Below are 21,654 nucleotides of genomic sequence, written 5' to 3' on the forward strand. Positions count from 1 at the left end.
CTTTCCTGACTGGCACTTGAATCGAGTACCATAAGAAGAAAACTATTGTTATAAAAACCAAATACATATAGTACCTGTTTATGGCCTCAGCCCTGCTTTTGTTCAACACTTTCTTGTTGTGATGATGTTTCTATTGAAACTCTGCACAAGTTCCTGAGTATTTGAAGGGAAATGCTTGTGGTAGAGCTTGATGTGCAACAGTGTTTCTAGGCAGGGACAGTTTGACAAATTGTCTTCAAGTGTATGTCGAATTATTTTGGCCATGCTTTCTGATTTATAATTTGATCAGATTAGCGCGGGACTTCAGTATTATTCATATTGTTTGGTTTAATTAAATGCCACCTCATTAAATGCTTCATTTGAGGTTTAACTCATTCACTGTGCTCAGAAACCTTAGTACTACTGTAATGTAGATTGTGTGTGCATCTGTGTGAGTGTGTGCGTTGTGACATGCCAATCATATAGTATATGCTCTGCAGTTTAGCATTCTCCCAAGGCTTTTCCTCCCTCTTGGTTGGCAAGCATGCACAGATAAAAAAGAAACATGCAGCACAGAGCACTCTGATTCTCCATCACAGTTTGTATTTCAAATAATAACACCAACAGTCAGTAATTCCAAGTCTGCTAATTAATGCTCTGGCACAGATCCTTAAGTGAATGCAAAAATAACTTGAATGATTTAAAAATATACACAGAAAACCATTTAACCGCTCAAAATAACCTTCAAGTTTTGAATTTCATCATCATGAAATGTCTTTAACAGTTTTAAAATAACTGATAAAGACACAAAAATGATATTCATAAAAATAGCGTTAGTAAGTGAATTTTTAAATTAGTTAAAAATAAAAATGGTTACATTTCATGATTTTTTTATGCCACATATTAAAGTCTTTGTAAAGCTATTTTGTCCAGTTTTTCAAAAGCTGTTGAGATTTTATTTTTTATTTTTAGGATCATTGTGGCCCTCAGAAGTTGTGGCTAAACTGCCATTTATCAAACTCAACTTTGAAATACTTTTAGTACCCAATTGATTTAGTTATACACGACAGTAAACGTCTTGTGAACACTTGTTTAATGAACATTAAAAAGAACCCAAAGAAAATACTTGTACATTGAGAATAAGATAACTGCTTGTCTTTCTTATATACGATGCATTTCGTAAATACGTTATTCCTTCTCTAAATAAGTAAATATAAATACATAAAGGTTTTCGCTAAACTGTCTCTGCCAGGATTTATATTCACAGAATACATTCTGGAGAGCAGTCAGTGTATGAAGGGTTGAGTGAGGCAGGTTTACCGAGAAAGTGATTAACACTTTCCATCATTTTCAATGGCAAAACTCGTAAATATCCCTCTTCTTTGGAGACACTAATGCACCCTTGATGAATAATCTTGATCATTTGTCACGTCTTCCAGTTTGTTCCTATCACGTTTTTGCCAGTCTCTTCTCCTAAAGTGGGCAGTGGAGGAAGAGGAGCTCAAACCGCTACGTCACGCTAAAGGCAGCGAGACTGCACCGTTGGCTCGACTGCGACTTCTCGTATGCACACTCGACTCAGTGAGCTCCTCGCCGTGATCTTCAGACTTCTTGTCTGCGATGGTGGCCAGGAATCGCAACGTGACCGAGTCCCACTCCTCTGGAAGCAGCAACAATAAGAAGCCCAAGCAGATGATGCATGTGGCCGCAAGACGCACCATGCTGAAGATCACCTCGTGTTTGAGGACATCTATAGCTATAGATTATAATCAAAGAGGAGGAATGGGGCAAGGTAGAGAAACAAAATAATACACAAAAAAAGATTAATTGCAAAGGGACTGTAGGGCAGGAGTGTCAAACTGATTCCGCAAAGGGCCTCGGTGGGTCCTGGTCTTTGTTCCAAATGATCCAGTGCCGACAATTTTGAGCAATGAGGGGTCTTCTAAAATAAGTAAGACCTGACTGCAATCAGCTGATTACACTTGCAAAATGCCCCAATTGTTTGATTTGATTGAAATCCTGCACCCATGGCGGCCCTTTGAGGACCGGTTTGACATCCCTGCCATAGGTGGTTGATTCATTCATTCCTTTTATGAAGGAAAGGAGTGGGGGGGGGGGGGGGGGGGGGGGGTGCCGGAGTATAAAACATTTTGAAAACCTACTGAGGTAGGCATGTGGAATGGGCCAAAGAAGAAGCCAATGAATTAGGCACTATTTTTTCAATTGGTCATATGTTTCTTCTATCAGGGAGTTACCATATTTAATCCATTACTCAACCTCATGTCACAAAAGAAACAAATAATATGCTACAAAAAACAATATAACAGCATGCAAACTATGTTAAAGAAGCCATAATCACTATTCATTTAATATTGTACCAAAAGAAAATAAAACACATCCTTTTGTTAGAGATACTATGACTTTTAGAGAAGCAGGGGTGTCCAAACTTTTTTTTCTCCAAAAGCTGCTTTCAGTAAAATCAAAGGATGTAAAGGCCAACTTGAAATCCTTCCACTTTCCTTTGTCAAAGAGAGGATCAAAAATTGTATTTTTATATTCGTTAATTTTCTGTACCACTTTATCCCTTCATAACAAGGCAAATCTCATTATACTTGTATATTGACAATAATAGCATTCAATTCAATTCAATTTGAAATGGGGAAAAAGGTCTTGGCAGTGTTTCATCTCGCTTATTGGATTAGAATCTTCCCAATAATATGTTTCTATCAATGACTTGGAGGTGGATGTTCAGAGATGTGGGCACTTTGGACTCTTTTACTTTTACTGACTGAACCTGACCGACAGCAATGTGTTGTTATCCGTCATTGTTACCCTCTAATTCAAATTATTGAGGAGCATGACCAAAACCTATTTTTCACAACAAAAGTGAAAGAAGTGAACAACTACACAATCAATGAAAGACAACCTTATTTGGTTGTTCAGTTAATTAGACTGCAAGGGAGAGCTTATGATCAGAATTTGAATGATATCACTGATCTGAAGACAGACAAATACATTTGCATAAACTGCCCCTTAAAGAATCTAACTTAGATATTCATTCAATAGTGATAATATGGATAATTGTTTGTAATATATTCACTAAATTGAGGGTTATATTTGAAATACTAATAAAAAACTTCACCTGCATTTCCAGGTACACTGAGTAGAGTTCCTATTGAGATGAGAATGGGGTATGTCAGGACCACACCAACATGAACCAGAATGTTGAACACTGCAAAAGACGCAAAGTACATTAAAATACACATTTCTGCATTTTCACTGTAGATGATATTCATATACTGTATATGTATGGTGGTTTACAAGGATTCAGCACCAAATATTATGCCCGTACGCTTGTTTAAGGATGAATATTATAATATATTTTTGGCAATTTACAGCCTATAGACCTGGAGTGCTTATACACTTAGAGCCACTATGTCCAACTGTATCATCATTAATTATTAAATGCAGATGTACATACTCTATTTTATGTTTTAACAAATGTACTCTAATGTATGTTTAACATGGCTATCTATATTAAGCTAAAAGAACTTGTATAACCTCAAACATTAATGCAGAAAAACCCATGGCATCATTACAACCCTCTAATCCAGTGGTTACCAAACCGGACCTCAAGGGGTGCTAAGGGTCCTGGTTTTTGTTACAACTGATCCAGCAGAACCAATAAGGTTCTTGCTAAAACAAGCATTATACAATCAACTGAATACAATTGGAAGCAAACTTATTGGTGAAAAGGTTTCTTCTTATTTGATTGGGATGAAGTCCGGCACCCACTGCGGCTCTACGTGGAATAGTTTGGAGACCACTGCGCTAATCTCCCATACCTGTATTTGCATTCTCACCTAACCAGAGTCCTGCGAGACCACACATATAGCCCCAGGGCAATGAGGAGAATGAACCCCATTGCTCTACTTTGGTATAGTAGAGGATGAGGGGCACACAGGAGATGAATATAAGGTTGAAGAAACCCATGGTTGAAAGGAAATGAGCCACTTCGCCGAGATTGGCACTTCCCAGGAACATCTTGAACAGCACCTGGATTGCAAAAAAAAGTATGGTTGTCATGGTTGACATGAACTCAGCTAATGCTTAATACACACTTGTTTCAATCTGCTTACCTTATAAAGAGCTGAAGTTGAGGCTGAGCCCACAGCGAGCGCCACCCCAACAAAGGAATCACCATGGAAACCATCAGCATATGCCATCATAACAATTCCTGTGATGGCCATGATGGCAGCAACAATCTAAGAGAAGAGTCCATTAATAAGATGGGAAATCTGCTGCTATCTGTATATTTTTCTCCTTAAAATTCAAAATGTACCCGGACACCCATGAAGCGGTCTTTGAGGACAATCCAGGAGAGGAGAAATACAAAGGCCTTGTGGCAGCAGTATAGGGCGGAGACATCAGTGGCGGTCAGTTTCTTCAAGGCCAAAAGGTATAAGTAGTTGGTCAGTGTCCACAGGATGGAGAAAGGGGCAGTTCTCTTTACAAAAAGCTTCAGAGTCATCCCATCTTCGCCAAAGAGCTTGCTGCACTCTCTGTCGAAAGACATTATTTCTGTAAGGTCTGCCCACGAAGACATAGAATTGGTGTGTTTTATATTGATAAATGTGTTGTAATCCCTGGGAATAACATCTAGAGTACCTAACATTTAAATTCTGAGAAATGTTAGTCTCTAAAGTTGTTATGGAGGTCTGGTTACTTGCATTTTTCGACATCCATGCATTGTGTACCAGAGCCTCATCATATTTCATGACAGGATAATTTAAAGTGTCTTAAAGTTGCTAAACTGCTGTCATTTTAAATATGGTCTAATGTTTCCAAGATAATAAAATCTTAATTTTCAAGATATTCAGATTATTCTATAATGATTTTCCTTGTCCCTTTTAGATCCTTACCTGTTCCATCCACTATCACTATGTCCCACAAACCAGGGTTCCAGTAAACATGTTTTTATGAGTTTCATGTGGAGGAAATGCATTAAACTCCTGACCTAAAATGTTTCCCTTCATTTTTCTCCAATCATAGCATGGCTAAAAACTTATTTTTGCCTCTACAAACATCCATCCATGTATCAATTGTTGTTTTTCTAACCCTTTCAAGGACATAAACAGGGGTTTGGACATGCAATCTGAGTTGAGGCTAATGTTGGGAAACCAGTCACTTGCAACACCATTATTTTATTGTTGCATAAACATCTATCTAACCCAACCAATGGGTTAATGACATTTTACATTTGATTTAAACCCTGCACATACACATTACTGTGGTCACTGATTGTGTAGCTGTATACTAGCCTGTCTATGGTACACGCAGCAGTTAATTATGGTGTGAGTACAGTGCAAATGGATGTCTACCTGCATTTTCTTTTAATTGACCTAGTCTAGCTTTTTAGCTCCCTTTCACACTTAACTACATATGTTGTATAAAAAAACTGATGGATGGATTCACTTATTACCTGAATTTTTGAATGGGTGTCTGTTTGTCCCTTGTGATCGCCACATGTCCCGAGTAATAAATAGGAAAGAAGAAGATATTCCAGTTGCTGCTGAACCACGATATGAAGAAAGGACAGGAGAATGACTTGAAGGTCAGCTTGACTGCCTGAGTGGTACCCACCCAGGAAGAGGAGATGCACAGCACCATCAGCAGGCCACTGAGTACCTTCAAAACTATGCTAGTGCATGTCTGGTATGACTGACTTTCCACACTTGTCTCACTACCAGGGGTCTCAGCGTGGGACTCCAAACCATCCTCTCCTAATCAGAAGACAAACAGGTTTTTTTTCAAAATGTTATTCAGGCAAATTGACATTCCGACTACAAACCTGAAACAATGAGCACTGTACAAAGATATACCAGGACACATAATACCATATAAAATACAATTTTAAAAATAACATCCTTATTTTCATGATCTATTTTCATTTCTGAAGGTAATTAGATTGATGGGTCATGGGCCAAACTCTGCTTAAAGGTTAGACTGAAAAAATGCTACTGCTACTAGTGTTGACAGGTCATCGTGTCAAAATAGACTGCAGTCATCAACATGGCACTGAATCTTGGACTAAGACTTTAGCAGAGTGCTCAACATGGACAAGTTCATATGTTCTTTACTTTCAGCATAGAGGGATCAATTTACACTAGGGCAGGAAAATCAAAGACTTGTGCTGCCCAGGCTCTCTCTGCTTGCTCAGCATGAGATGCATGGCTGTTAGTATTTCCCTTCTAGCATAGGACAGCATCTCTATACTACTCATTACTGCATCGATGGACTTTTTAACCGATAAGAGGTGAGCACAACCACTCACAAGCTGCAATGAAAATATATGGGTAGAAAGTAAGTTTCTGCTTGAACTTATGAAGTCAGTTGAAGACTATGAGGTGGCAAAATGTGACCTAACAAATGTGTTCCTGCAGACCCATTTCTCTTCTTTTTTTGCTGTATAATGACAGTACATAAAATTGGATACACTGGTTTTATCACATCGCGAAAAAATGAAGGTGCGGTTGCGATACGTCAAGACTTTTCAGAGTTTGGGGTTAAACTGGAAGACCAATTAAAATCGGAACTCCTAAAGACAAATAAATTAATAGAAAAAACACAAATTGTATGTATTTGGACAGTAAGGGCAGTTAGGTTTACACTTTAGAAAAAAAAGCGCATTTTTATCATTCAATTGCTGTGAGTCCCCCACTCAAACTGGGTTGGACATCTATCACCGTCAAATGGCATGAAACATGATCACTCAATGCCAGACTTTACAAATGAAATGGATTTTATGTTAATAACTTTCAATGACGAGTTAAGATCTACAAACAACAAAATACTATATATCTACAAACAAAACTAATAAAAACCTATTGAGTATATTGTTGTGCACAACCATAGTCGTGATAAGTTTCTCCTTGCACACAACGTTCTTATATCGAGTAAGCTGAATACATCAAATTATGGTGGCGTAGAGAATGTAATAGGTTTGTAATGTAATAGGTTTTGTAGTGTTAACATATGTCTCCAAGAAGAGCACATCAAACATGTTTATTAGTGTGATATCACCTTTTCTTTATTTCAATCGTATAATATTGCTTTATTTGAATGATGGTGGCAAGTTTATTTGCCCATTTCCTATATTTTTACAACTTGAGAATATAAACTTGAGAAGGTAAGGTTGCGGTATTTGAACAACCATAAAATCAAAAGATTCAACGTTTATAAGCATGCAATTGATGCAACATCACTAATAACACCAAGATGACAATAAGTTTATTAATCTGTTTTTAAGAGAACTTTGCGGGCCTCTGGTAGTCATGCACACCCAGGGAAATGGCCTCATCGTTAGTCTGATCCTGCCTTCGAGAAATTTTGCTAGAATACCTTCTCATGATATACAGTGCATTATCTTAATTCTAATAATAGTTTATTGAGGAAATTTATGAAAGCGATTTTGTCCCTTTCCTTTCTGCAAGAATGCAGCAGTTCTGTTCGTCTTGACTACTTTGTTTTATCCTGCAAGTAATAACATTTTTATATTCTACATTGCAGATAAAACCTAAAGCCTTGAGTGTTGGATGCCGATGCTTCAGTCCTGAGGTATAAAAGCCAATACAGCTGATCTGGAGCCAACATGCGGTAATATTAAAACTCCACTATTCCCCTACCCCAGGGAAGCAGCTCTCATGGCCAAATTATTCTCTTTTGTGATGCTGTTATTGCTCACAAATATTTTCACTTTATAAGTTCCAATAGCGTTGCATAGAGCATAGCAGCCAAGTATTGCACGACTTGAAAGAACAGTGATTTTAACATTCGTCAACAAGAAACCAGGTCCCTGGTCAGCCATATTTACAAATTTGTTACAAAGGAAAAAAGTCCTAACTTGGTCCAATTTTTTTCAAACAGCTCCACAATACTGACAATACAGTATCATTCAATATTAACTTTTTATAAATGGAGCACATCCATTTCATGTGATGGAATCTGCTGTTCCAGCCCAATGTTTGAATCTTGTTCTGTGTTTTATTGTTGCATTGATGAATGGACTCCTGCTGGGGCTCGTGGTCACGTCAGCAGCAATGTGCAGACTGAATAAGTCGTCTTAAGAAGAAGTGGGATGCTGATGATGTTGACAGAAAAGGGATTTAGGGTATCTCATTTCAATCTCACAAAAACAAAGGTGAGCTCTACAGATTAGAAAATGGATTCAAGGCTTTTAGGGATCAGGGAGTTTGATTATTTTTGAGTTGTGAGCAGAGAAGCTTCAGGCGGTGAGCAAAACTTGCTGATATCTTTGTTTTGTGGCTCTTTTCCTCGATCCAGGCTGTACCATGCACGCAGGCTATCCTACCCATAAAGATATAAAGGTGTGTATTTCTGCTTCGCATGCACCACTTCACCCCCTGAACTTGATATGACAGGTCCATTCGTAGCACATGAAAATTGTCATTAAAAGCCCTTACAGATCATTTGGACTAAGTGTAAACATAACCTTTATAAAAGGATTTAGAGTCAACCTAAAGTTACCTTCAGAGATGGAGCAGGTCAAGACCTGAGTGCTGTAGGAGTTGAGAGGAGCCACTCTGGCTGAGTGTTTCTTCATCCTCTACTGGGGGCCACAACACCGTCCTTCCCCAGGAAGTCTATTTATTTTTGTCAAAGCCTGTGGACGTCAGACGCTCTTCCTCCTCGTTCTTTGCATCCTTACTCCACCGCTACTTTGTCTTCTTCACGCTCTTCACTTATTCCCCTAAGAACCTCTATCGCTCTGCGTGCCTGTTAAGCGCATCTGTCAACTCTTCTCCCCAGCACTCCAGTAAGGCTCAACTCACTTTCTGCACACTTCCTCTTTTTCGCTGTCTGTCTGGACAGGAGTGACACAGCTGACTGGCTGTAGTGCAGTCTGGTGGAGACACTACTGTTGAAATGTCATGCCGTGATCCAGTGCTGCCACTGTCTCCAAGGGAGACTGAGATTCAAGTGCGTGTGGCACGGTGCAATCACTTCCGTCATCTCACTTCATCCTCGCCACCCCCACCTCGTTTGTCTCCGTCCAACACACTTTACCCCCTCCCTTCTCTTTTACTCTACAAATCAGCAGCTTTGTTTGGAAGGTAACCAAGCAGCCCAGAATAATTATGCTGCGCTAGTTCCTCTCTAGCACTCATCCGTTTTCTACCTGAGCAGACCTCAGTGCCCGGTCTTATTGTCTTCTGCTGTACACTATTGCCTTCTTTCTTGTTGTAGAAATATTTGTAAACCTCATAATCTAATGCAATATCAAATACATGAGAATCAGAATTTCCATAGGTCACCGATCTACCAGTTATGTTAATAATGCTATAAAAAATAAAAAATAAATTAAAAAAACTACCAGACCATAGCAAAAGACAACAACACTTCTGAAGGACCTGGCCTGAGAAAATCTCAGCAATTCTTTGCAATTAGAGGAAGTTCATTTATTCATACATTTATAACACAGCCTGGTCAGGGTCACGGGGCGCTGGAGCCTATCCCAATTGGCTTTGAGCGAATGGCAGACCACACTCTAGACTGGTTGCCAGTCAGCCATAGGGCACCATTAGGGGGAGTGAAAGAGGAATTCTGGACACGCCTTTTTTTCGCCCGCACCCACAGGATCCTACCTGCCTAGATTGCAACATTCATAATTCATTCATCTTCCATACCGCGCATACTCGAAAGGGTTGCAGGTTGATGGCAACAATAGAACACAAAACTTCACCAAAGTTAAGTAACAGACCACAGCATTTGTATTTAAAATTCAAAGTTCGTATTTTTTACTGTATTTTTAAGAGCATCGCATATCTGAGGCTGGTCATCTTAAATCATTTCTGTGTTTCCATCTCAAGTCAATTTCTCACATCCTTCTATATTTGACTTTAATCTCATGTAAATATAATGGAATTTCTTATTATGCAGTTCTGGACTTAGACTCTTATAGTATTCATAAATGCCACATTAGTATGATGTAGTATTGAGTCAAACATTCATTTCATGATGAAGTAGTTGTGTAATCAGTTAAGTAAATAGGCAATACAAGCGTATACACTGTTTATTTAATTATTCGGAGAGGTTGTTGGCTTGGGATGTTGGTCATTGTATATCATTCATCCGTCTCTTTTCTGCAGTAGCACTGCATCACAGTGCACAGTAGTATTTGGTGTGTACTGTATCCAAGCTTTTTGTAGATGAAAGAAGTTACTCATTGAAATATTGCTGTTGTATTCAATTCATTACCAGATTTCAATCAGAAGTTAATACTGTGTTGTATATATATGTATATATATATACATATATATCTATATATGTATATGTATATATATATGTATATATATGTATATATATATATATATATATATATATATATATATATATATATATATATATATATATATATATATATATATATATATATAAAATCCACATTCTTTATATGTCTTAACGTCCCAATTGTAATATAGCAAAGTTCAGCTGAATACATACTAAACCTGCAGCCATCATAATGAATAAATGTGCTAGCCAAATGCAGCTGAAGCTATACGATTTTCTCTGGAGTAAGCAAAGGATAGGACAATGGATCCCGTGAGAGGAGGGTCACTTAAAAATAGACCTGCTGATGAGTGGAGACAACTCTAGACAGAGAGGGACGGCATGAAAAATATCCAGTCAGCAAAGCCCGGGTTACTAATTCCATCTGATTAAGAGTAGCATTGGCACTTCTGCTGTCACTGAAAATACTGTAATATTCGTATATGTAAGGTAAGGGGGAAAATACTTGCTCTGTAAATGTATTTATTATTTTATAGTGTGAAAGCAAGTATAACTCCATTTTTCTACTGATATGGCGACCCATCCTGAAGCCTCAAATGAACTCAATGTTGAAATAATAATTCTCCATTGTTATCAGAAAAACAACACTGGACGTGGCGACCAAGTGGACTCACATCAGAGATCAAAGCAGCAAATAATAAAGCATCTACCCTTTTTGGCCCCATGGCAACAGCTGCACTCCCATCTACTAATGCACTCAATCCTTTTATTAGGCCCTTTTGTCATTTAGATTAAAATTTCCTGACACTTTTCAAACATATTTTCCAAGAGTTTTGTTGTTGTTACATACCATAATAGAATTAGGACAGATAAAAATCTGACTATTATGCAATTGTTTATTTCAACATTTAGACATCCTTACTTTTGCCAAAAATGCAGGAATTCACTTGCCCCTCAAGGAAGGTTAATTGGAATTAAGGCGTATAACGGCATCTAGCGGTGAATTCTACTATAGCATACACAATGTCAATGGGCCTATCTATCAAATTCTCAAAGGGTGAGCCAGCTGGAAGCCTATCAGAGCTTAGTTTAACCCTGGACTGTTCCCTTGCATGTTTCCAAAAACCTCTGTGTGACAATTTCTGTCTAACCCTGAGCACACTGCAACAAACATATCAGCTCTGCATCTCATTAAGAGGGCTTTGAAGGTCATCTTATTGATGCTGTGCACTCAGTGAACCCACAAGGGCACCGTTAGGCAGCTAACGGCACTCAGGTCTACTCGTAAAAAGCATAAACGCACGGAAAACTCTACCCTAGTGTGGCATAATATGATCTAATTTTAGTATTTAAATACAGTGAGGTTGCCCGACTATCCCAAATCACCTGACAAGAAGCACATTGACTTATGACTATTATGCACAAAATGGTCAGTATGGGTCAGCAGATCTAAAGGTTCCCCTGGTGAAACATCGCACCCACTACATACAGAGTGTTTTCACAGAACCTCGTGAGACGGTGGTGCCTAACAGCACTCCAGGAGTCATTCAGGCAGGGCTTACATCCCGGTCGACAGTCGGCTTGTTATAAATAGCTCTGCAAGGAAAGGCATGGGAACGGGTTTCATCAAAATAGCTGCATAAATAAGCTCTATGTTTGGAGGAAAAAAAATAGATGTGCTGTTAACATTGTTTATTCAAGGAGTTTCTCATTCTAATTTTGCTGTAAGTGTATTGATGTCTTTCTGTGAAGGCAGTAAACACAACACAATCATAAAGCTGAGCTTTATTATCATTTCCTTTGCATTAGGACTGTCCAGTCACAGAGCCCTCTTTATAATTTAACAATTTAAAACCACATACCCAATAAATCACCTAAATGGTATCCAAGAGGAGCTGAGGAGGCATTTGGTGCAAGCTATTATCTTGTGGAACAGCAGGAGCAATAAAGCTAGTTGGGACATCACTCTGGGTTTGTGTGTGTGTGTGTGTGTGTGTGTGTGTGTGTGTGTGTGTGTGTGTCCGAACCATTCCTGTTCTTCACGTGGACATAACTGAAGGGATATTATCTTTTCCATTCATTCATTCATTTTCTCAACCGCTTATTCTCACAAGGGTTGCGGGGGGTGCTGGAGCCTATCCGAGCTGACCTCGAGCACCAGGAGGGGGACACCCTGAATTGGTGGCCAGCCAATTGCAGGGCACGAGGAGACGGACAACCATGCTCACACTCAAACCTCGGGGCAATATAGAGTGTTCAACAAGCATACCCTGTATATTTTGGGGCGCTGGTGGAAACCGGAGTACCCGGAGAATACCCAAGTAAGCCCGGCGAGAACATGCAAACTCCACACATTGAGGACTGACCTGGGGTGGATCCAGTTTGTGCCTGTACAGTTCTTGCTTATTAATGCAGACTAAAGAAAACAATATTTTTAATAACAGTGCAAGTACAGCGCCCTGAGGATTACCTTGTGTTGGCTGAAAAAAATATGATTTGATGAATAGACGAGGGCTGTGCAGATGGCCAATCTTATCAGAAAATTGGTAATGTTTCCCAGGTTAAATATACCCATCATCTTACAGACGCCTGGTCTTTTATGGGCTCGGAAAGGGTGCTGTTATGATGCACACCTGCTCCTTAGGTCTGAAATTATAGCAGAGTCGACACACTATTACTCACCTTGCTTCGTAACGGATTCCGATACAGAGCAAATTATACTGTCTGACCTTGCCGCTATTGATATATAATTTCATGGTTCCAAGAAGTGACTCATGAGAAAAAAAATCCTCTGGATATTTATGTTTAATTCAACAACGACTATTGTGATGAAAGCACCACCCGATGGCGTTTGTATGTCATTACAATGTGTAATGAGTGCATCCTTATTTAACAAAAAGTTGGTTATGAAAAAGAAAGCCAAATAAAAAAACAGCAATCAATTTTCACCCAAGACCCTTCTAGAGAAACTGACACAATGATGGATACCAATCATTGTGTTTTGGGATTCTGTGCAGGTGTTTTAAAACAGTGTTTTCCAACCTTTATTGTGTCCAACGAACATACTATATTTGAAATTAGATATAGAAAACCTTGCATTTACCCTCGCTATGTAGCACTGAAAAGAACAGTTCTACTTCATACTGGTTATTCATTCAGTCATTCATTTTCAACAATCGCTTATCCTCATGAGAGTTTCTGGGGTGCTGGAGCTTATCTCAGCTGATCAAGGGCAAAAGACGGACACACCCTAGACAGGTCGCCAATCAGTTTTAGGGCACCCATAGAGACAGACAACTATTCGTGTCCACAATCATTCTGCCAACAAGTGGGAATCAATCCTACGCTACCCGCAACAAAGTCACGCCAATGTACCACTGTACCATTAATTCAACAACACTATTTTATTTTACTGTATAATGAACTCTTGCAGTGTAGTATCAGGCCACCATTTATGCTAATAGAACTCCCTAAAATGTACAATTCTTCAATACGAACCACATTTACTGCCACTACTTTTAATCCTGTATTGCTTACGCCCCAAGGCTCATTATTGGATCGTTTGCGAGTTGTTTTGTTGGTCTCCAATCTGAAGTTTGGGGTGCTTTTCATTATCCGAACCACCTCTCATGGGATCAACCTGAACGGCAGATGGCTCCCAAATGAGAGTCCATGATTGCATTCATGATAAATTTACTACAATGGACAGGACTCAGATAATGAGCACGAAACTCATTTCCTTGTCCTTGCCTCTAATCCAAAAATCTATCGTAGTAAAGAGAAGCATCTTGATTGGATATTTTCTTAAGTGAACTTGCATTTTTGCATTTTGTTTGACAAAACTACATCATGAAGGGGTAACTTTCCAATATTGTGAGCGCAGAACTTGGAGATATTTAAATAATGTTCCGCTAATCTTTTATGTAACAGCCAGGGTAAAATGTTTTAGAGATTGCGTGCAAAGCCTAATTCATTTGGAGTGAAGCCTTTCTGCCTCTGACGCAATACTTCTTTTGCATAATAAAGCCAATAGATAACCAACTGTACAAAAAAGACATTGTGCCATCATTGTCTACATAATCATTTGTATACCATGAGATGAAAACCAAAATCAATATTATAAAAATCAAAATGTCTGAGTGAATCAATTCTTACAACAAAGTGCTTTTGGTAGTTGTATTCACTAGGCAACTACCGACATTTAATCCAGGCTTTTTGTCTGCATCAGCAAAAGGCCCAATATTGTTCCCACCAATCAAATGCATGTGTATTTTTTTCTTTTATTGCATGTGAGGCTGTATGTTATGTCTGGAAACTGCCCTGAAGTATTCTCTTGCATCATGGAGAGCGTCATTAATATTCTTATAAATAAATGACAAAATAAAGCATGCCTGTCGGAGCAACCATCAGTTGAGACATCAGTTATTGATCTGAGCAGCATCAGGTACACGCGCACTTGGCATGATTAAACATGCATAAAGTTGTAACATTTATCATCGTGTAGCCTGGTGTCGATTATGTGATTGGATTGTTTGGAAGTTTTACTTTATTCTTTTGTAATGATGAAAAATTTGTCATCTGTCTGGGTAAAAAAAAGACTATGGTCACATGTTTCTTTCTTCTACAATATATACTTATTTCTATTGTAATTATACAGTAGTATATACATCCAATATTTTAATTGGCGTGGGTGCATTTTTTTTTTTTCTGAACCACTTATCTTCACAAGGGTCGTGGAGGGTGCTGGAGCCTTTCCCAGCTAACTATGGGTACAAGGCAGGGGCCACCATGAATTGGCAGCCAGCCAATCACAGGGCACAAGGAGACAGACAACCATTCAACCTCACACTCATTTGTAGGGGCAATTCAGAGTATTCATCCAGCCTACCCCGCATGATTTTGGAGATATGGGAGGAAACCAGGATACAGGGAGAAAACCCACATAAGCCCAAGTCGAACATGCAAACGCCACACAGTGAGGACCGACCCCGAGATCAAACCCTCGACCCCAGAACTGTGAGACCAAAGTGATACAGCTAAACATACACAACACTGTATATAAAACTTTATTTACAATTATTGTGTTATATCCTCTGATAAACACGCCACCTTTAAAATGGGACCGGCCCGCCGCCACCTAATATAATATATAAAATATGATTCTATAATAGTTGATATGATTTCACTGGTGTCCTAAAGAAATTAGAAATTGGTCAGGACCTTGTTTCCACATTGTCATGATTTCAATTATCAATTCATGTGTAAGCTATAGAAAGGTAAAAAAAATGTAGTATCTTGTTATTTGATTTCTTCTCTTATGGTATGTCATATACATTTTCTGTGTCACAGAATGGTAAATATGACATTGACCATTTTTTTTTATTTGAGCAGTGTAGAGTATAATATATAGTGTAGTATTGTTTTGTATTGTGTTGTATTGTTTTAATCTCTTCTATTTTATTGTGTAGTGTGTCACACAGAGTAGTTGAATATGGGCTATATAACATATAGACATACATCCAATTTACAATACATTTGTATTCCCTGATATATTGCTGCATCTCCTATAAATTTCCTTCAATTTTGCCTTTAGACACTTACTTCTGTGACTGGAGTAGCCCGGGTTGTAGCCGTAGTATCCGGTGATCCTCAAGATGCGGTCCTCAATGTCGTGCACCCCGTTGGCTGTCACTTTGGGGCCGCTGTCCAAGAGGGGACTGCGACCCGTGGCCCGCCTCGGCGTTGTTTTGCCCGGCAAAAAGGTGTTCTTGCCGTCGAGTGGCTCCATCCTGACACAAGGATGGTTGTCACTCTCAGCCACGCTCTCAGTGCTCGTCATGGTGGCTCGGATGTGCGGAGGCAAATCGTCAGACGAAGCATCTGAAAGTCGCCCAGAGTCCACGCCGCATGGACAATTAGAACATTGACATTCCTCCAATAACGCCCAGCCAACATGTCCCAATTTGAGAGTGACAGACACGCGCCGCAAGGGGGCGTGTCCCTACTGCCACATGTGTTGGATGACATCAGAATTTCATCTTGCATTCAACAGTGAACCAAGAATAGTAATGAATAGCACCTTAAAATTATTTTTAAAAATAATTTGGGGTTGGTCTTCACTGTGTGGAGCTTGCATGTTGTCCTCGGTCTTGCGTGGGTTTTCTTCGGGTACTCCGGTTTCCTCCCACATCATCAAAAAATGTAGCGTAGGCTGGTTGAACAATCTAAATTGCTCCTAGTTGTGAGTGTGAGTGTGAATGGTTATCCGTCTCCTTGTGCCCTGCCATTGGCTGCCCATCGATTCAGGGTGCCCCCCAAAATATAATAATTAAAATGGACATAAAAGTACCTTTATATCATTTATGTTACCTCATTCATCACCAATGTAAACCGTTTTAACTCATATTCCAAATAGTCCAGTTCCAGTCCTGAAAGACAGCCTCAATTATTGTGATACATATCCTTAAATAGCCAAATCGTCATCAGTTAACAATACATTAGTCAATTCGAATGTATTCGGTATAACTAAAAGAAATCTTTGGGTCCTGTATTTAAAAGGAAGTAAAACAGAACTAAACAAATATTGTCATACTTTGTTCTCCAGTGATTAAATTGAACTCCAACTTCTACCAAATTTTACTGACAACTTATTCAGCTGTTGAGCTGACATTCAACTTGACTGAATCCTATGATTTTTATTGTATGTATTCGATGCTGCATGCCCATAAAACTGGGTTCCAAATCCAGTAACACAAGTTGCAGTACTTGATGTGTGCCTCTTTCCAAGTACTTTAAGCTTTGTGTGAAATCGATTACGAGTGTGTCTCCTTTCTGCATTGTTGTGCAGACAGATGCTGAGGTTTATATTGCCCTTGTATGCCAGCCATGCCTCCTCCCCCTCTTTTGCTTTCTGAACCAATTTCCACCTCATCTTCTTTTGTTTCAGTTTGTTTGGGTTCCAAATCTCATATATGCAGTCCAGGGAAAGCTTTGTGGCTTCAACAATTGCTCAGAAAGTTTCTCCGCATCCTATGAAATTTTATTACTAGACACGTTCTTAAAAGCTTTTGCAGTTGTGGTCCAAGAGAGGTTTTCCACTGCGTCTTTTCGTTGAGCTACTTTTCAATGCTCTGCTCACCATTCACGGAATATATGATAAGCAGTCATTTTCAAGTAATGAGTCTTTTATTTTTAAATCAACTACTAACACATAAAAATAAAGTCTGTTCTTGAGGTCTCTTGGGCATTCTAGCATGAGCCAGACCATTTCATATTTACTGTGAGAGACTGAGACAAAGTATCTTTGTAGGATGAAGGAACCATTCAGTCCTTGGAGCAATATCTTAAAAGCTATCATTAAAAAAAATCCATCTTTGTTAATATCACCTCTAATTGTCCCCCAGCAATGAGAGTGCAATGAGGCTGGCTACAATCTCAGATAACTTGATTAACATTCAAGTCATCCTATGATTCCTCTGTGCATGATGAGCATTTTCTCACCACCTCATCAGAGTTAACTAAATAAAAAATGGTCCTGCTCATGTGCTAAACAGTTCCCTTAACCCTGTAATCATTCCTTATACTATTATCCTCGCAGCTCGGCTTGCAACTTCTGACTTCTATATATAGATACTGGCTGATGTTTACATAAACGCTGAGCTATAATGTCGTTTTGGTTATCGACCCTGCAATAATTTGCAGAATTGAGGTACCACCCTTGACTCTTGTATGTTCTTGCATTTGAGCACAATGCATCATCCTTGGTTTAATAGAGTCCAAAGAAGTGTCCCACGTGACTTCATCCCAGGTGGCACCTCCCCTGGCTCAAATCTCCTTCAAGATCAATGACTGACCCTCTAGCCACCTGCAGCAGCATTAATATTCAATGTGCACTGAAGATAAACTGGGTGATGCAGCAGTAAGAAAAAAAAGAGCATTGGCTAGCTTTATTAAAAATAACCTGAAAGTTTGCTAAATATATATCATTTGATTTCCTGTCCAATGCGTGGCTTTAATCAGCATAAGAAAGGAAGTAAAACAGAACGTAATGGTATTGCTGCACTATCCAATAAATTTATGGTGTAAAAATACTTGACTTTGCTAGAAATAATTATCTGTCAAGAGTCGGTTGTGAATGCACAGTACAGATTAAAATGCTGTCCTTTAAAATAATCCATCATAATATAACTTTTGCTCTTGCCTCAGTAAAGAAACACTCTTGAACCAGTTTACAAAATCTCCTTTTGTTCACTCCTCTAAATAAGCCTGCAGTCAAATGAGTCAGCTACCTCTTATGCTGTTCTCTATATGAATTAAATATAGTGTCCAAATGGCGTTGTTAAAAATAGACCCCATGGTTATGCAAAGTCACACTTCGCTATATTTGATTCTTGTTGGAGAAAATCAGTCAAGCGCTTTGCAGAAAGTACACAAAGTAGACTCAAGCCAATTAGCATTGGTAACTGCTGGAAGCATTCGTATGCACATAAAAATTTCATAAGATACCGCATGTGTCCGTGTTTCTTGGGAGGGTTACAACTTGCCATCTTCCATGTTGCTTCCAAAGCACGTGCACACAATGTCATGTTGCCGGACAGGTGATACAGGCAGCATGTCACGTAGCCATCAGCAAAATGGAAATTATTGTACAGAAGAGGATTCAAACATGCTGTCTTCGTAGGAGAATGCAATAGTCTTTGAACTTTCCCTATGGAACTAGGCGGCAATCAATACACTATTTAGAATTGCTGTGATTGTGTAGTAAGTCTCTTAATCTGCTCAATGGACGAGAAGCAACACAACAACCTTGAAGTCTTATTTACTTCAGGCTGACGGATCTGCAAAACGATAAAAATGAAAGCAACTCAAACACTTGTGACTAGATACCACAGTGATGCTACAAGTCGCCTTGTATTAAAAATTGATGCACCCATCCCACTTTGTCCTTTACATTCACTTTTTTTTCAAACTTATTTTACCTTCCAACCGAATTAACTTTCATCTTATCGTCTATCACTCTACTTTACATATAAATTTCAATTCAAAGTGTCCAGAATGTCATTTTTCAAGCATTTTAGTGTGTCCTCTCAGCTGGAGTTAAATTCTAATTTCTATTTAGGTGACTGGATCCAATTTGAAAAAAATAAATAATAATAATTAGGCGGCCGGGGAGGAAAAAGTGGTTAGTGGGTCGGATTCACAGGTCTGGGGTCGAGGGTTCGATCCCAGGTGAGTCCTTACTGTATGGAGTTTGCATGTTCACCCCACGCTTGTGTAGGTTTTCTCCAGGTACTCCGCTTTCCTCCCCCATGCCAAAAACGTGCATGATAGGATGGTTGACCACTCTAAATTGCCCCTAGGTATGAGTGTGAGCGTGAATGGTTGTTTGTCATCTTGTGCCCTGCGATTTGGCTGGCCACCATTTCACGGTATCCCCCGCCTAGTGCCTGAAGTCAGCTGGGATAGGCAACAGCACCCCCTCATATGTGCCTCAGTTCAATAAAACTTGGACTACATTAAACCACAATACCAACTCACTGAGGAAAACCTTTTTTTATTTTTGTACGTGCTATATCTGCAGATGATATTGCATTTTTATTCCCCACATTCGTGTTTTTTTCTGTCCTGTGTTTATTCACTGAAGAGTACTTTGATGTATTTCATTGTTACAAATGTGAGATACTAATTTCACCTGAGCTCACCTGGGATGCAATGACAGAAGATTTATTTCAGGTTTTCCACACACTCGATCGTCAGTAAGTGCAGTCAGGATGATGGATTAGTTTGCCAGTGTGAGGGGGCTATGGAGTAAAAACTGAAGACCAGCAGAGGACAGGGCATTTAGCCTAATTGACCAGACGAGATTGAGACTAATGCTCTTGTCAAGATTATCTTGGACTGTCTAAAAAAGTCTCACGCATTTGGAATGTAGAAAATTCAAAAATATCTCATAGCATCAGATGTTGTTTGACAAAGCATTTATGACATACATACGTATGTACATTGTGATTGAAACTACATCCATCCTACTAGAAGTTCAGTCAGAGTTTATTCTTTATATTGAAAACCCTTCTTACACACTGCCTAATTGATGCATCCTATTAAACTTCCTTTCGTTAAAAAATAATTCAATGTTTTAGCTACTAAAAACTGTCAAGTTTTGCTCACAACATGCATTATCTCTTGAAGCTTGTAGCAGTGCTGTATTTATTTAGTAATATTAATAGTGGAAAAGATGGCGAGTGTTTAGTGCCTCTGCCTCACAGTTCTGAGGTGGTATAGAATCAGCAATGTGCTACATATGAATTGCTACATCAAATAAAAATGACTGCAGAGTTAACTAGAGAGATGTCACTCCCTTACAGATTAATGGGACCATTCGAATACAAGATAAATCACTTTGCACATCACTGATTAAGCACAATCTAAAATGAGAGTGGATCGTTTGCTTGAGAAGGAGGTTGTAAAAAAGGCAGTAAAACTTGTTGTTGGCCATTACAAGGCACACTGGGTATACTTGAAGGTGCTCTGAAATAGTGACCATGTCGAAGAAAATGAACAGCACAGCACTGCAGTCATGTAACTTTACATGTAGAACATGATTTTGGTGCTAAAACTGGCTTTAAAAAAATGATATTTTTACCATTTCATAGTTATTTCACCTAAAACAATGCACCAGGGAACGCCAGCTTTTTTGGCAATTGTGTTTGTGACATCACAATCAGAATTGTCTGACTTTCTAATACTGCATTAGCTATTACAGGTTAACACAAGGACAGAACTCTCACATGTAACAAGAGAACAGTGCGTTTATGGATAAGGTATGACATTATCTTCAGTTTGGGAATTTTTAGTGAGCAGAGACAAGAAAGGAAAACTAAATAGAATCTAATTTCATTATTTAACCTGTTCTAACAGGGCACCTGATGGTGTAGCGGTTCATTAAACTTCACTCCGTTGCGGGCAGCCATGGGATCGATTCGATTCGAAGATTGTGAGTGAAAATGGTTGTCTGTCTGTATGTCTGCCTTATGACCGACTGGCAACCAGTTTAGGGTGTAATGGGCCTTTTGCCTGAAGTCAGCTGGGATCGGCTCCATTACACCCTGACCCTGTCCAGAATAAGCGGTGTTGAAAAGTCAGGGTGTCCCCCGTTTGGTTGCCGTAGTTGGCTGGGTTAAGCTCCAGCACCTCCAAACAACTCTTGTGAGGGTAAGCGGCATTGAAAATGAATGAATGAACCTGCTCTGACAACTTTATTAGATACATTTGTGTCTAAAATATGGTCTGCTGTAATTTTAAAGTTACTCGCAAGAGTATTACAAAGCAATTTTAGGGTCAAGATTGCTCTTTATTGGAGATCTG

At 39.1% G+C, this 21,654-nt stretch overlaps 1 protein-coding gene across 3 annotated transcripts; it reads right to left on the reverse strand.

The window, feature by feature from the left end:
* Positions 1 to 195: 195 nt before the first annotated feature.
* slc35f4 (solute carrier family 35 member F4) lies at positions 196 to 16,252 on the reverse strand. Of its 3 annotated transcripts, none has more exons than XM_077621004.1 (7): positions 15,892 to 16,252; positions 5,462 to 5,762; positions 4,322 to 4,541; positions 4,119 to 4,244; positions 3,843 to 4,035; positions 3,122 to 3,211; positions 196 to 1,735 (listed from the first exon to the last, which is right to left on the reverse strand). In XM_077621004.1, exons 1-7 carry the CDS (start codon positions 16,127 to 16,129, stop codon positions 1,494 to 1,496), a joined length of 1,410 nt encoding a protein of 469 aa, XP_077477130.1. In that variant the 5' UTR covers positions 16,130 to 16,252; the 3' UTR covers positions 196 to 1,493. The 3 variants fall into 3 exon arrangements, with proteins under 3 accessions (XP_077477130.1, XP_077477131.1, XP_077477133.1); XM_077621005.1 differs by lacking the exon at positions 15,892 to 16,252 and adding an exon at positions 8,527 to 9,003; XM_077621007.1 differs by lacking the exon at positions 15,892 to 16,252 and having other exon boundaries at positions 5,462 to 5,551; positions 5,623 to 5,758.
* Between the last annotated feature and the right edge of the window lie 5,402 nt (positions 16,253 to 21,654).

This window comes from Stigmatopora argus, chromosome 15 (genome assembly GCF_051989625.1).
Source record: "Stigmatopora argus isolate UIUO_Sarg chromosome 15, RoL_Sarg_1.0, whole genome shotgun sequence".
In the NCBI taxonomy this organism is placed as follows: domain Eukaryota; kingdom Metazoa; phylum Chordata; class Actinopteri; order Syngnathiformes; family Syngnathidae; genus Stigmatopora; species Stigmatopora argus.

Excerpts from the sequence above, each read along its gene's own strand:
- slc35f4 (XM_077621004.1), bottom strand. The coding sequence starts at position 16,129 with ATGACGAGCACTGAGAGCGTGGCTGAGAGTGACAACCATCCTTGTGTC. Across the intron at positions 5,763-15,891 it reads GGGCTACTCCAGTCACAGAA|GAGAGGATGGTTTGGAGTCC; the intron begins GTAAGTGTCTAA and ends TCTTCTGATTAG. Across the intron at positions 1,736-3,121 it reads CAGTGTACCTGGAAATGCAG|CTATAGATGTCCTCAAACAC; the intron begins GTGAAGTTTTTT and ends TATAATCTATAG.